The 15,013-nt window shown below is 40.8% G+C and overlaps 2 protein-coding genes across 2 annotated transcripts in view; one reads left to right on the top strand and one right to left on the bottom strand.

Annotated features, from left to right (window-relative positions):
- Positions 1-10,934, bottom strand: part of LOC133639432 (REST corepressor 3-like) — a 34,699-nt gene extending 23,765 nt beyond the window's left edge. Inside the window, exons 1-2 of the mRNA XM_062032722.1 lie at positions 9,847-10,934; positions 9,688-9,744 (exon numbers count right to left, since the gene is read on the bottom strand). Of these exons, the coding sequence (XP_061888706.1) occupies positions 9,688-9,744; positions 9,847-9,970 (181 nt within the window). The 5' untranslated portion in view covers positions 9,971-10,934. The remainder of the gene's footprint in view (positions 1-9,687; positions 9,745-9,846) is intronic.
- On the top strand, positions 10,445-11,297 carry LOC133639639 (small ribosomal subunit protein bS1m-like). The gene has a single exon (XM_062033125.1). The coding sequence runs from the start codon at positions 10,566-10,568 to the stop codon at positions 11,034-11,036; it is 471 nt and encodes a 156-aa protein (XP_061889109.1). The 5' UTR covers positions 10,445-10,565; the 3' UTR covers positions 11,037-11,297.
- Positions 11,298-15,013: the final 3,716 nt, after the last annotated feature.

The raw sequence follows: 15,013 nt of genomic DNA, 5'->3' as shown, positions 1-15,013 counted from the left end.
TATACTACTACACCATACTATACTACTACTCCATACTATACACAACAATACTACTCATGTTATACTACTCCATACAACACTACTACTCCATACTATACACAACAATACTACTCCTGTTATACTACTCCATACTATGCTACTACTCCATACTATACTACTACTCCTGTTATACTACTCCATACTATACACAACAATACCACTCCATACTATACTACTACTCCATACTATACTACTACTCCATACTATACATAACAATACTACTCCTGTTATACTACTCCATACTATGCTACTACTCCATACTATACTACCACTCCTGTTATACTACTCCATACTATACACAACAATACTACTCCTGTTATACTACTCCATACCATACTACTACTCCTTTTATAGTATTCCATACTATACACAACAATACTACTCCTGTTATACTACTCCATACAACACTACTACTCCATACTATACTACTCCTGTTATACTACTCCATACTATACTACTACTCCATACTATACTACTACTCCTGTTATACTACTCGATACTATACTACTACTACTACATACTACACGACTACTCCTGTTATAGTACTCCATACTATAAACAATACTACTCCTGTTATACTACTCCATACAACACTACTCCATACTATACACAATACTACTCCTGTTATACTACTCCATACTATACTACTAATCCTGTTATGGTACTCCATACTATACACAGCAATACTACTCCTGTTATACTACTCCATACTATACTACTACTCCATACTATACTACTCCTGTTATAGTACTCTATAAAATACACAACAATACTACTCCTGTTATAGTACTCCATAAAATACTACTCGTTATAGTACTCAATACAATACACAATACTACTCCTGTTATAGTACTCCACACAATACACAACAATACTACTTCTGTTAAACTACTCCATACTATACACAACAATACTACTCCAGTTATAGTACTCCATACAACACACAACAATACTACTCCTGTTATAGTATTCCATACTATACTACTACTCCATACTATACTACTACTCCTGTTATAGTACTCCATACTATACACAACAATACTACTCCTGTTATACTACTCCATACAACACTAATACTCCATACTATACACAACAATACTACTCCTGTTATACTACTCCATACTATACTACTACTCCATACTATACTACTACTCCTGTTATAGTACTCCATACTATACACAACAATACTGCTCCTGTTATAGTACTTCATACTATACACAATACTACTCCTGTTATACTACTCCATACTATACTACTACGCCATACTATACCACTCCTGTTATAGTACTCTATACAATACACAACAATACTACTCCTGTTATAGTACTCAATACAATACTACTCCTGTTATAGTACTCCATACAATACACAACAATACTACTCCTGTTATAGTACTCCATACAATACACAACAATACTACTCCTGTTATAGTACTCCATACTATACACAACAATACTACTCCTGTTATACTACTCCATACAACACTAATACTCCATACTATACACAACAATACTACTCCTGTTATACTACTCCATACTATACTACTACTCCATACTATACTACTACTCCTGTTATAGTACTCCATACTATACACAACAATACTGCTCCTGTTATAGTACTTCATACTATACACAATACTACTCCTGTTATACTACTCCATACTATACTACTACGCCATACTATACTACTCCTGTTATAGTACTCTATACAATACACAACAATACTACTCCTGTTATAGTACTCAATACAATACTACTCCTGTTATAGTACTCCATACAATACACAACAATACTACTCCTGTTATAGTACTCCATACAATACACAACAATACTACTCCTGTTATAGTACTCCATACAATACACAACAATACTACTCCTGTTATACTACTCCATACTATACTACTACTCCTGTTATAGTATTCCATACTATACACAACAATACTACTCCTGTTATACTACTCCATACTATACTACTCTATACAATACACAACAATACTACTCCTGTTATAGTACTCAATACAATACTACTCCTGTTATAGTACTCCATACAATACACAACAATACTACTCCTGTTATAGTACTCCATACAATACACAACAGTACTACTCCTGTTATACTACTCCATACTATACTACTCCTGTTATAGTACTCCATACAATACACAACAATACTACTCCTGTTATAGTACTCCATACAATACTACTCCTGTTATAGTACTCCATACAATGCACAACAATACTACTCCTGTTATAGTACTCCATACAATACACAACAATACTACTCCTGTTATAGTACTCCAAACAAAACAACAATACTGCTCCTGTTGTAGTACTTACAATACACAACAATAGTACTCCTGTTATAGTACTCCATACTATACACAACAATAGTACTCCTGTTATAGTACTCCATACAATACACAACAATACTACTCCTGTTATACTACTCCATACTATACAAAACAATACGACTCCTGTTATAGTACTCCATACAATACTACTCCTGTTATAGTACTCCATACAATACACAACAATACTACTCCTGTTATAGTACTCCATACAATACACAACAATACTACTCCTGTCATAGTACTCCATACTATACACAAAAATAGTACTCCTGTTATAGTACTCCATACTATACACAACAATAGTGCTCCTGTTATAGTACTCCCTGTTATAGTACTCCATACAATAGTGAACATGGACCGAGGCTACTACATCCACATTAGTGAACATGGACCGAGGCTACTACATCCATGTTAGTGAACAGGGACCGAGGCTACTACATCTGTGTTAGTGAACAGGGACCGAGGCTACTACATCCGTGTTAGTGAACAGGGACCGAGGCTACTACATCCACATTAGTGAACATGGACCAAAGCTACTACATCCGTGTTCATGAACCGGGGCCGAGGTTACTACATCCACGTTAGTGAACAGGGACCGAGGCTACTACATCCATCTTAGTGAACATGGACCGAGGCTACTACATCCATCTTAGTGAACATGGACCGAGGCTACTACATCCATCTTAGTGAACATGGACCGAGGCTACTACATCCATGTTAGTGAACATGGACCAAGGCTACTACATCCGTGTTCATGAACCCGGGCCGAGGTTACTACATCCACGTTAGTGAACAGGGACCAAGGCTACTACATCCACGTTAGTGAACATGGACCGAGGCTACTACATCCATGTTAGTGAACATGGACCGAGGCTACTACATCCACATTAAGGAACATGGACCGAGGCTACTACATCCATCTTAGTGAACATGGACCAAGGCTACTACATCCATGTTAGTGAACATGGACCGAGGCTACTACATCCGTGTTGTAGTGAACATGGACCGAGGCTACTACATCCGTGTTAGTGAACACGGATCGAGGCTACTACATCCATGTCAGTAAACATGGACCGAGGCTACTACATCAATGTTAGCAAACATGGACCAAGGCTACTACATCCGTATTAGTCAACAGGGACCAAGGCTACTACACGGATCGAGGCTACTACATCCATGTTAGTTTACAGGGACTGAGGCTACTACATCTGTGTCATTGAACATGGACCGAGGCTACTACATCTGTGTTAGTGAACAGGGACCGAGGCTACTACATCTGTGTTAGTGAACATGGACCGAGGCTACTACATCCGTGTTTGTGAACATGGACCGAGGCTACTACATCCATGTTAGTGAACATGGACCGAGGCTACTACAACCGTGTTAGTAAACATGGACCGAGGCTACTACATCAATGTTAGTACACATGGACCGAGGCTACTACATCCATGTTAGTAAACATGGACCGAGGCTACTACATCAATGTCAGTAAACATGGACCGAGGCTACTACATCCATGTTTATGAACATGGACCGAGGCTACTACATCCATGTTAGTAAACATGGACCGAGGCTACTACATCAATGTCAGTAAACATGGACCGAGGCTACTACATCCATGTTTATGAACATGGACCGAGGCTACTACATCCATGTTAGTGAACATGGACCGAGGCTACTACAACCGTGTTAGTAAACATGGACCGAGGCTACTACATCAATGTCAGTAAACATGGACCGAGGCTACTACATCCATGTTAGTGAACATGGACCGAGGCTACTACATCCGTGTTAGTGGACATGGACCGAGGCTACTACAACCGTGTTAGTAAACATGGACCGAGGCTACTACATCAATGTTAGTACACATGGACCGAGGCTACTACATCCATGTTAGTAAACATGGACCGAGGCTACTACATCAATGTCAGTAAACATGGACCGAGGCTACTACATCCATGTTTATGAACATGGACCGAGGCTACTACATCCATGTTAGTAAACATGGACCGAGGCTACTACATCAATGTCAGTAAACATGGACCGAGGCTACTACATCCATGTTTATGAACATGGACCGAGGCTACTACATCCATGTTAGTGAACATGGACCGAGGCTACTACAACCGTGTTAGTAAACATGGACCGAGGCTACTACATCAATGTCAGTAAACATGGACCGAGGCTACTACATCCATGTTAGTGAACATGGACCGAGGCTACTACATCCGTGTTAGTGGACATGGACCGAGGCTACTACATCCATGTTAGTGAACATGGACCGAGGCTACTACAACCGTGTTAGTAAACATGGACCGAGGCTACTACATCAATGTTAGTACACATGGACCGAGGCTACTACATCCATGTTAGTGAACAGGGACCGAGGCTACTACATCTGTGTTAGTGAACAGGGACCGAGGCTACTACATCCGTGTTAGTGAACAGGGACCGAGGCTACTACATCCACATTAGTGAACATGGACCAAAGCTACTACATCCGTGTTCATGAACCGGGGCCGAGGTTACTACATCCACGTTAGTGAACAGGGACCGAGGCTACTACATCCATCTTAGTGAACATGGACCGAGGCTACTACATCCATCTTAGTGAACATGGACCGAGGCTACTACATCCATCTTAGTGAACATGGACCGAGGCTACTACATCCATGTTAGTGAACATGGACCAAGGCTACTACATCCGTGTTCATGAACCCGGGCCGAGGTTACTACATCCACGTTAGTGAACAGGGACCAAGGCTACTACATCCACGTTAGTGAACATGGACCGAGGCTACTACATCCATGTTAGTGAACATGGACCGAGGCTACTACATCCACATTAAGGAACATGGACCGAGGCTACTACATCCATCTTAGTGAACATGGACCAAGGCTACTACATCCATGTTAGTGAACATGGACCGAGGCTACTACATCCGTGTTGTAGTGAACATGGACCGAGGCTACTACATCTGTGTTAGTGAACACGGATCGAGGCTACTACATCCATGTCAGTAAACATGGACCGAGGCTACTACATCAATGTTAGCAAACATGGACCAAGGCTACTACATCCGTATTAGTCAACAGGGACCAAGGCTACTACACGGATCGAGGCTACTACATCCATGTTAGTTTACAGGGACTGAGGCTACTACATCTGTGTCATTGAACATGGACCGAGGCTACTACATCTGTGTTAGTGAACAGGGACCGAGGCTACTACATCTGTGTTAGTGAACATGGACCGAGGCTACTACATCCATGTTAGTGAACATGGACCGAGGCTACTACAACCGTGTTAGTAAACATGGACCGAGGCTACTACATCAATGTCAGTAAACATGGACCGAGGCTACTACATCCATGTTAGTGAACATGGACCGAGGCTACTACATCCGTGTTAGTGGACATGGACCGAGGCTACTACAACCGTGTTAGTAAACATGGACCGAGGCTACTACATCAATGTTAGTACACATGGACCGAGGCTACTACATCCATGTTAGTAAACATGGACCGAGGCTACTACATCAATGTCAGTAAACATGGACCGAGGCTACTACATCCATGTTTATGAACATGGACCGAGGCTACTACATCCATGTTAGTAAACATGGACCGAGGCTACTACATCAATGTCAGTAAACATGGACCGAGGCTACTACATCCATGTTTATGAACATGGACCGAGGCTACTACATCCATGTTAGTGAACATGGACCGAGGCTACTACAACCGTGTTAGTAAACATGGACCGAGGCTACTACATCAATGTCAGTAAACATGGACCGAGGCTACTACATCCATGTTAGTGAACATGGACCGAGGCTACTACATCCGTGTTAGTGGACATGGACCGAGGCTACTACATCCATGTTAGTGAACATGGACCGAGGCTACTACAACCGTGTTAGTAAACATGGACCGAGGCTACTACATCAATGTTAGTACACATGGACCGAGGCTACTACATCCATGTTAGTAAACATGGACCGAGGCTACTACATCCATGTTAGTGAACATGGACCGAGGCTACTACATCAATGTCAGTAAACATGGACCGAGGCTACTACATCCATGTTTGTGAACATGGACCGAGGCTACTACATCCATCTTAGTGAACATGGACCAAGGCTACTACATCCATGTTAGTGAACACGGATCGAGGCTACTACATCCATGTCAGTAAACATGGACCGAGGCTACTACATCAATGTTAGTAAACATGGACCAAGGCTACTACATCCGTATTAGTGAACAGGGACCAAGGCTACTACACGGATCGAGGCTACTACATCCATGTTAGTTTAAAGGGACTGAGGCTACTACATCTGTGTTAGTGAACAGGGACCGAGGCTACTTCATATGTGTCATTGAACATGGACCGAGGCTACTACATCTGTGTTAGTGAACAGGGACCGAGGCTACTACATCTGTGTTAGTGAACATGGACCGAGGCTACTACATCCATGTTTGTGAACATGGACCGAGGCTACTACATCCATGTTAGTGAACATGGACCGAGGCTACTACAACCGTGTTAGTAAACATGGACCGAGGCTACTACATCAATGTTAGTAAACATGGACCGAGGCTACTACATCCATCTTAGTGAACATGGACCGAGGCTACTACATCCGTGTTGTAGTGAACATGGACCGAGGCTACTAAATCCGTGATAGTGAACATGGACCGAGGCTACTACATCCGTGTTAGTAAACATGGACCGAGGCTACAACATCAATGTCAGTAAACATGGACCAAGGCTACTACATCAATGTCAGTAAACATGGACCGAGGCTACTACATCCATGTTAGTAAACATGGACCGAGGCTACAACATCCATGTTAGTAAACATGGACCGAGGCTACAACATCCATGTTAGTGAACATGGACCGAGGCTACTACATCAATGTCAGTAAACATGGACCGAGGCTACTACATCCATGTTAGTGAACATGGACCAAGGCTACTACATCCATGTTAGTGAACATGGACCGAGGCTACTACATCCGTGTTAGTGGACATGGACCGAGGCTACTACATCCATGTTAGTGAACATGGACCGAGGCTACTACATCAATGTCAGTAAACATGGACCGAGGCTACTACATCCATGTTAGTAAACATGGACCGAGGCTACAACATCAATGTTAGTAAACATGGACCGAGGCTTCTACATCAATGTCAGAAAACATGGACCGAGGCTACTACATCCATGTTAGTAAACATGGACCGAGGCTACTACATCCGTGTTAGTAAACATGGACCGAGGCTACAACATCAATGTTAGTAAACATGGACCGAGGCTACTACATCCATCTTAGTGAACATGGACCGAGGCTACTACATCCATGTTAGTGAACATGGACCGAGACTACTACATCAATGTCAGTAAACATGGACCGAGGCTACTACATCCATCTTAGTGAACATGGACCGAGGCTACTACATCCATGTTAGTGAACATGGACCGAGGCTACTACATCCATGTTAGTGAACATGGACCGAGGCTACTACATACATGTTAGTGAACATGGACCGAGGCTACTACATCCATGTTAGTGAACATGGGCCGAGGCTACTACATCCATGTTAGTGAACATGGGCCGAGGCTACTACATCCATGTTAGTGAACATGGACCGAGGCTACTACATCCATGTTAGTGAACATGGACCGAGGCTACTACATCCATGTTAGTGAACATGGACCGAGGCTACTACATCAATGTTAGTAAACATGGACCGAGGCTACTACATACATGTCAGTAAACATGGACCGAGGCTACTACATCCACATGGACCGAGGCTACTACATCCATCTTAGTGAACATAGACCGAGGCTACTACATACATGTTAGTGAACATGGACCGAGGCTACTACATCCATGTTAGTGAACATGGACCGAGGCTACTACATCAATGTTAGTAAACATGGACCGAGGCTACTACATACATGTCAGTAAACATGGGCCGAGGCTACTACATCCATGTTAGTGAACATGGACCGAGGCTACTACATCAATGTCAGTAAACATGGACCGAGGCTACTACATCCACATGGACCGAGGCTACTACATCCATTTTAGTGAACATAGACCGAGGCTACTACATACATGTTAGTGAACATGGACCGAGGCTACTACATCCATCTTAGTGAACATGGACCGAGGCTACTACATCCATGTTAGTAAACATGGACCGAGGCTACTACATACATGTCAGTAAACATGGGCCGAGGCTACTACATCCATGTTAGTGAACATGGACCGAGGCTACTACATCAATGTCAGTAAACATGGACCGAGGCTACTACATCCACATGGACCGAGGCTACTACATCCATCTTAGTGAACATAGACCGAGGCTACTACATACATGTTAGTGAACATGGACCGAGGCTACTACATCCATCTTAGTGAACATGGACCGAGGCTACTACATCCGTGTTGTAGTGAACATGGACCGAGGCTACTACATCCATGTTAGTGAACATGGACCGGGGCTACTACATCCATGTTAGTGAACATGGACCGAGGCTAGTACATCCATGTTAGTGAACATGGACCGAGGCTAGTACATCCATGTTAGTGAACATGGACCGAGGCTACTACATCCATGTTAGTGAACATGGACCGAGGCTACTACATCCATGTTAGTGAACATGGACCGAGGCTACTACATCAATGTCAGTAAACATGGACCGAGGCTACTACATCCATGTTAGTGAACATGGACCGAGGCTACTACATCCATGTTAGTGAACATGGACCGAGGCTACTACACCCATGTTAGTGAACATGGACCGAGGCTACTACAACCGTGTTAGTGGACATGGACCGAGGCTACTACATCCATGTTAGTGAACATGGACCGAGGCTACTACATCAATGTCAGTAAACATGGACCGAGGCTACTACATACATGTTAGTGAACATGGACCGAGGCTACTACATCCGTGTTAGTGGACATGGACCGAGGCTACTACATCCGTGTTACTGAATATGGATCGAGGCTACTACACGGACCGAGGCTACTACATCCATGTTAGTGAACATGGACCGAGGCTACTACATCAATGTCAGTAAACATGGACCGAGGCTACTACATACATGTTAGTGAACATGGACCGAGGCTACTACATCCGTGTTAGTGGACATGGACCGAGGCTACTACATCCGTGTTACTGAATATGGATCGAGGCTACTACACGGACCGAGGCTACTACACCCGCGGACAGGTCGAGTGAGAGAGTAGAAATGCAGAGAATGAAAGTGAAAGCTGCTCACCAGCATCAAAGTCGGGGATGTGTGCTTGGTAATCTGCTCCGACTCTCATTCCAACATCTGAGGAGAAAAGCAACCAAAAAAAATGTTGTTTACATTTTGGAGCAGCAGCTACTTTAGCTAGCTAGCTAGCAGCCTGCTAGCGTGTTCGAGGCTACCCACCGTGGTCGTCGTCACTGCCGCTGTCGTCCGTCAAATGTCCGTTGGAGGCGTTGGACGGACTCTTGGTGCCATTAGAACGAGCTTTGCCCAAATATTCCGAACCTTTGTCCATCATTCCCGGCATGTCGGCGGAAGATGGTGTCGCCTTCCTCGCTTCGGGGGCCTGCTGTTGCCGTCAATGTGCACCGCGGCGGACCTTACACGCCGCGCATGTTGTTGTTTACAGACGGACACTTGTTGTGGCAACACGAAGTACACACTCACTTACACACACTCACGAAGGACGAGGACCTAACCAACGCGGATTGTTATTCCCCTGCAGTGATGCCACAGAGCTGGAAAGTAGATCCTTCCGCCAGCACGATCCCACAATAACAAGCAACATGATGTTTTGATTTGACTTGTATTTTCTATTTTCTCCCTGTGCGCATGCGCATGTACACACTTATAAACATAATTATTTCTATACTTTGTTATACTGTCTACCATTTCTGTATTCCATTTGTCTTACCATGACTTCGCTATGTATGTTTGTACATAAATACACACACTAAGTACATGAAGTCAAAGATGAAGATATAAAACTATTCAAAGACAGATAGTAGTACAAAGTGTTTAAGCTATCCCACCAAGGAACTGCGGGGGGCAGCAGTGCGCCTAAGAAGTCTACTTCCGCCGGCCACCGGAAGAAGAGGAAGAAGAAGAAGAAGAGGGGCAAGATGGCGTTGCTATGGAGGACGAGGCCAGTTGCGCTGCTGTCCTGCCCGCTCAGGACCTTCTGCTCCGCGACTTCAGGCAGCCAGCAGGCCGACGACGACAAGCCAAAGTCGGGTTTCGCCGCCGCCTTCAGCTCGCCGTCGAAGGCTCCAGAGGTCAGCTTCGCCGCGCTGCTGCGTGCCAGCCCGCTGGTGCAGATGGGAGATGCCCGGTACAAGATGGCGGTGGGCACGGTCTACCACGTGGTCGGCGACCACCTCTACGTGGACTTTGGCGCCAAGTTTCACTGCGTGTGTCGGCGGCCCGCACGCGCACACAGTCTGACGCGCGGCAGCACTGTCCACCTGAGGCTGCACGACCTGGAAGTGACGTCACGCTTCCTGGGCGGGACCACCGACACTTCCTTGTTGGAGGCGGAGGCCGACATAATCATCCCTCAGGACGCTCCTATTGGCCGTGACGTCATCCAGTAGACTGCCGTCTGCACCGTGACGTCACCCAGTAGACTGCCGTCTGCACCGTGACGTCACCCTGTACACTGGCGTTTGGACAGTCTGAAACCTCATTAAAGTACACTTTTTGTGTTATTTAGTGTGTCAAACCTCATTAAAGTACACTTGTGTTATTTAGTGTGTCAAACCTCATTAAAGTACACTTTTTGTTATTTAGTGTGTCAAACCTCATTAAAGTACACTTTGTGTATTTAGTGTGTCAAATCTCATTAAAGTACACTTTTTGTGTTATTTAGTGTGTGAAACCTTATTAAAGTACACTTTGTGTATTTAGTATGTCAAATCTCATTAAAGTACACTTTTTGTGTTATTTAGTGTGTGAAACCTCATTAAAGTACACTTTTTGTGTTATTTAGTGTGTGAAACCTCATTAAAGTACACTTTGTGTATTTAGTATGTCAAATCTCATTAAAGTACACTTTTTGTGTTATTTAGTGTGTGAAACCTCATTAAAGTACACTTTTTGTGTTATTTAGTGTGTCAAACCTCATTAAAGTACACTTGTGTTATTTAGTGTGTCAAACCTCATTAAAGTACACTTGTGTTATTTAGTGTGTCAAACCTCATTAAAGTACAATTTTTGTGTTATTTAGTGTGTGAAACCTCATTAAAGTACACTTTTTGTGTTATTTAGTGTGTCAAACCTCATTAAAGTACACTTTGTTGTGTTATTTAGTGTGTGAAACCTCAATAAAGTACACTTTTTGTGTTATTTAGTGTGTGAAACCTCATTAAGGTACACTTTTTATTTAGTGTCAAATCTCATTAAAGTACACTTTTTGTGTTATTTAGTGTGTGAAACCTCATTAAAGTACACTTTTTGTGTTATTTAGTGTGTGAAACCTCATTAAAGTACACTTTTTGTGTTATTTAGTGTGTCAAACCTCATTAAAGTACACTTGTGTTATTTAGTGTGTCAAACCTCATTAAAGTACACTTTTTGTTATTTAGTGTGTCAAACCTCATTAAAGTACACTTTGTGTATTTAGTGTGTCAAATCTCATTAAAGTACACTTTTTGTGTTATTTAGTGTGTGAAACCTTATTAAAGTACACTTTGTGTATTTAGTATGTCAAATCTCATTAAAGTACACTTTTTGTGTTATTTAGTGTGTGAAACCTCATTAAAGTACACTTTTTGTGTTATTTAGTGTGTGAAACCTCATTAAAGTACACTTTGTGTATTTAGTATGTCAAATCTCATTAAAGTACACTTTTTGTGTTATTTAGTGTGTGAAACCTCATTAAAGTACACTTTTTGTGTTATTTAGTGTGTCAAACCTCATTAAAGTACACTTGTGTTATTTAGTGTGTCAAACCTCATTAAAGTACACTTGTGTTATTTAGTGTGTCAAACCTCATTAAAGTACAATTTTTGTGTTATTTAGTGTGTGAAACCTCATTAAAGTACACTTTTTGTGTTATTTAGTGTGTCAAACCTCATTAAAGTACACTTTGTTGTGTTATTTAGTGTGTGAAACCTCAATAAAGTACACTTTTTGTGTTATTTAGTGTGTGAAACCTCATTAAGGTACACTTTTTATTTAGTGTCAAATCTCATTAAAGTACACTTTTTGTGTTATTTAGTGTGTGAAACCTCATTAAAGTACACTTTTTGTGTTATTTAGTGTGTGAAACCTCATTAAAGTACACTTGTTGTGTTATTTAGTGTGTCAAACCTCATTAAAGTACACTTGTGTTATTTAGTGTGTCAAACCTCATTAAAGTACACTTTTTGTTATTTAGTGTGTCAAACCTCATTAAAGTACACTTTGTGTATTTAGTGTGTCAAATCTCATTAAAGTACACTTTTTGTGTTATTTAGTGTGTGAAACCTCATTAAAGTACACTTTGTGTATTTAGTATGTCAAATCTCATTAAAGTACACTTTTTGTGTTATTTAGTGTGTGAAACCTCATTAAAGTACACTTTTTGTGTTATTTAGTGTGTGAAACCTCATTAAAGTACACTTTGTGTATTTAGTATGTCAAATCTCATTAAAGTACACTGTGTTATTTAGTGTGTGAAACCTCATTAAAGTACACTTTTTGTGTTATTTAGTGTGTCAAACCTCATTAAAGTACACTTGTGTTATTTAGTGTGTCAAACCTAATTAAAGTACACTTGTGTTATTTAGTGTGTCAAACCTCATTAAAGTACAATTTTTGTGTTATTTAGTGTGTGAAACCTCATTAAAGTACACTTCTTGTGTTATTTAGTGTGTCAAACCTCATTAAAGTACACTTTGTTGTGTTATTTAGTGTGTGAAACCTCAATAAAGTACATTTTTTGTGTTATTTAGTGTGTGAAACCTCATTAAGGTACACTTTTTATTTAGTGTGTCAAATCTCATTAAAGTACACTTTGTGTATTTAGTGTGTCAAATCTCATTAAAGTACACTTTTTGTGTTATTTAGTGTGTGAAACCTCATTAAAGTACACTTTGTGTATTTAGTGTGTCATACCTCATTAAAGTACACTTTGTGTATTTAGTGTGTCAAATCTCATTAAAGTACACTTTTTGTGTTATTTAGTGTGTGAAACCTTATTAAAGTACACTTTGTGTATTTAGTGTGTCAAATCTCATTAAAGTACACTTTTTGTGTTATTTAGTGTGTGAAACCTCATTAAAATACACTTTTTGTGTTATTTAGTGTGTCAAACCTCATTAAAGTACACTTTTTGTTATTTAGTGTGTCAAACCTCATTAAAGTACAATTTTTGTGTTATTTAGTGTGTGAAACCTAATTAAAGTACACTTTTTGTGTTATTTAGTGTGTGAAACCTCATTAAAGTACACTTTTTGTGTTATTTAGTGTGTCAAACCTCATTAAAGTACACTTTGTTGTGTTATTTAGTGTGTGAAACCTCAATAAAGTTCACTTTTTGTGTTATTTAGTGTGTCAAACCTCATTAAAGTACACTTTGTTGTGTTATTTAGTGTGTGAAACCTCAATAAAGTTCACTTTTTGTGTTATTTAGTGTGTGAAACCTCATTAAAGTACAATTTTTGTTATTTAGTGTGTCAAACCTCATTAAAGTACACTTTGCGTATTTAGTGTGTCAAATCTCATTAAAGTACACTTTTTGTGTTATTTAGTGTGTCAAACATCATTAAAGTACACTTTTTGTGTTATTTAGTGTGTCAAACCTCATTAAAGTACACTTGTGTTATTTAAAGTGTCAAACCTCATTAAAGTACACTTGTGTTATTTAGTGTGTGAAACCTCATTAAAGTACACTTTGTGTATTTAGTGTGTCAAATCTCATTAAAGTACACTTTTTGTGTTATTTAGTGTGTGAAACCTCATTAAAGTACACTTTGTGTATTTAGTGTGTCAAATCTCATTAAAGTACACTTTTTGTGTTATTTAGTGTGTGAAACCTTATTAAAGTACACTTTGTGTATTTAGTGTGTCAAATCTCATTAAAGTACACTTTGTGTGTTATTTAGTGTGTGAAACCTCATTAAAATACACTTTTTGTGTTATTTAGTGTGTCAAACCTCATTAAAGTACACTTTTTGTGTTATTTACTGTGTGAAACCTCATTAAAGGCCTACTGAAATGATTTTTTTTTATTTAAACGGGGATAGCAGATCTATTCTATGTGTCATACTTGATCATTTCGCGATATTGCCATATTTTTGCTGAAAGGATTTAGTATAGAACAACGACGATAAAGATTGCAACTTTTGGTATCTGATAAAAAAAAGGCTTGCCCCTACCGGAAGTAGCGTGACGTAGTCAATTGAACAAAAACGCAAAGTTCCCTATTGTTTACAATGATGGCCGCATGAAGTGAGAGAGATTCGGACCGAGAAAGCGACAATTTCCCCATTAATTTGAGCGAGGATGAAAGATTTGTGGATGAGTAAAGTGCAAGTGAAGGACTAGTGGGGAGTTGAAGCTATTCAGATAGGGAAGATGCTGTGAGAGC

The sequence above is a fragment of the Entelurus aequoreus genome, linkage group LG22 (assembly GCF_033978785.1).
Source record: "Entelurus aequoreus isolate RoL-2023_Sb linkage group LG22, RoL_Eaeq_v1.1, whole genome shotgun sequence".
Classification (NCBI taxonomy): domain Eukaryota; kingdom Metazoa; phylum Chordata; class Actinopteri; order Syngnathiformes; family Syngnathidae; genus Entelurus; species Entelurus aequoreus.
This window is presented reverse-complemented; position numbering and strand designations above follow the sequence as displayed.

What these genes read in the sequence shown, in the direction of transcription:
- LOC133639639 (XM_062033125.1), top strand. Translation starts at nt 10,566, where the DNA reads ATGGCGTTGCTATGGAGGACGAGGCCAGTTGCGCTGCTGTCCTGCCCG.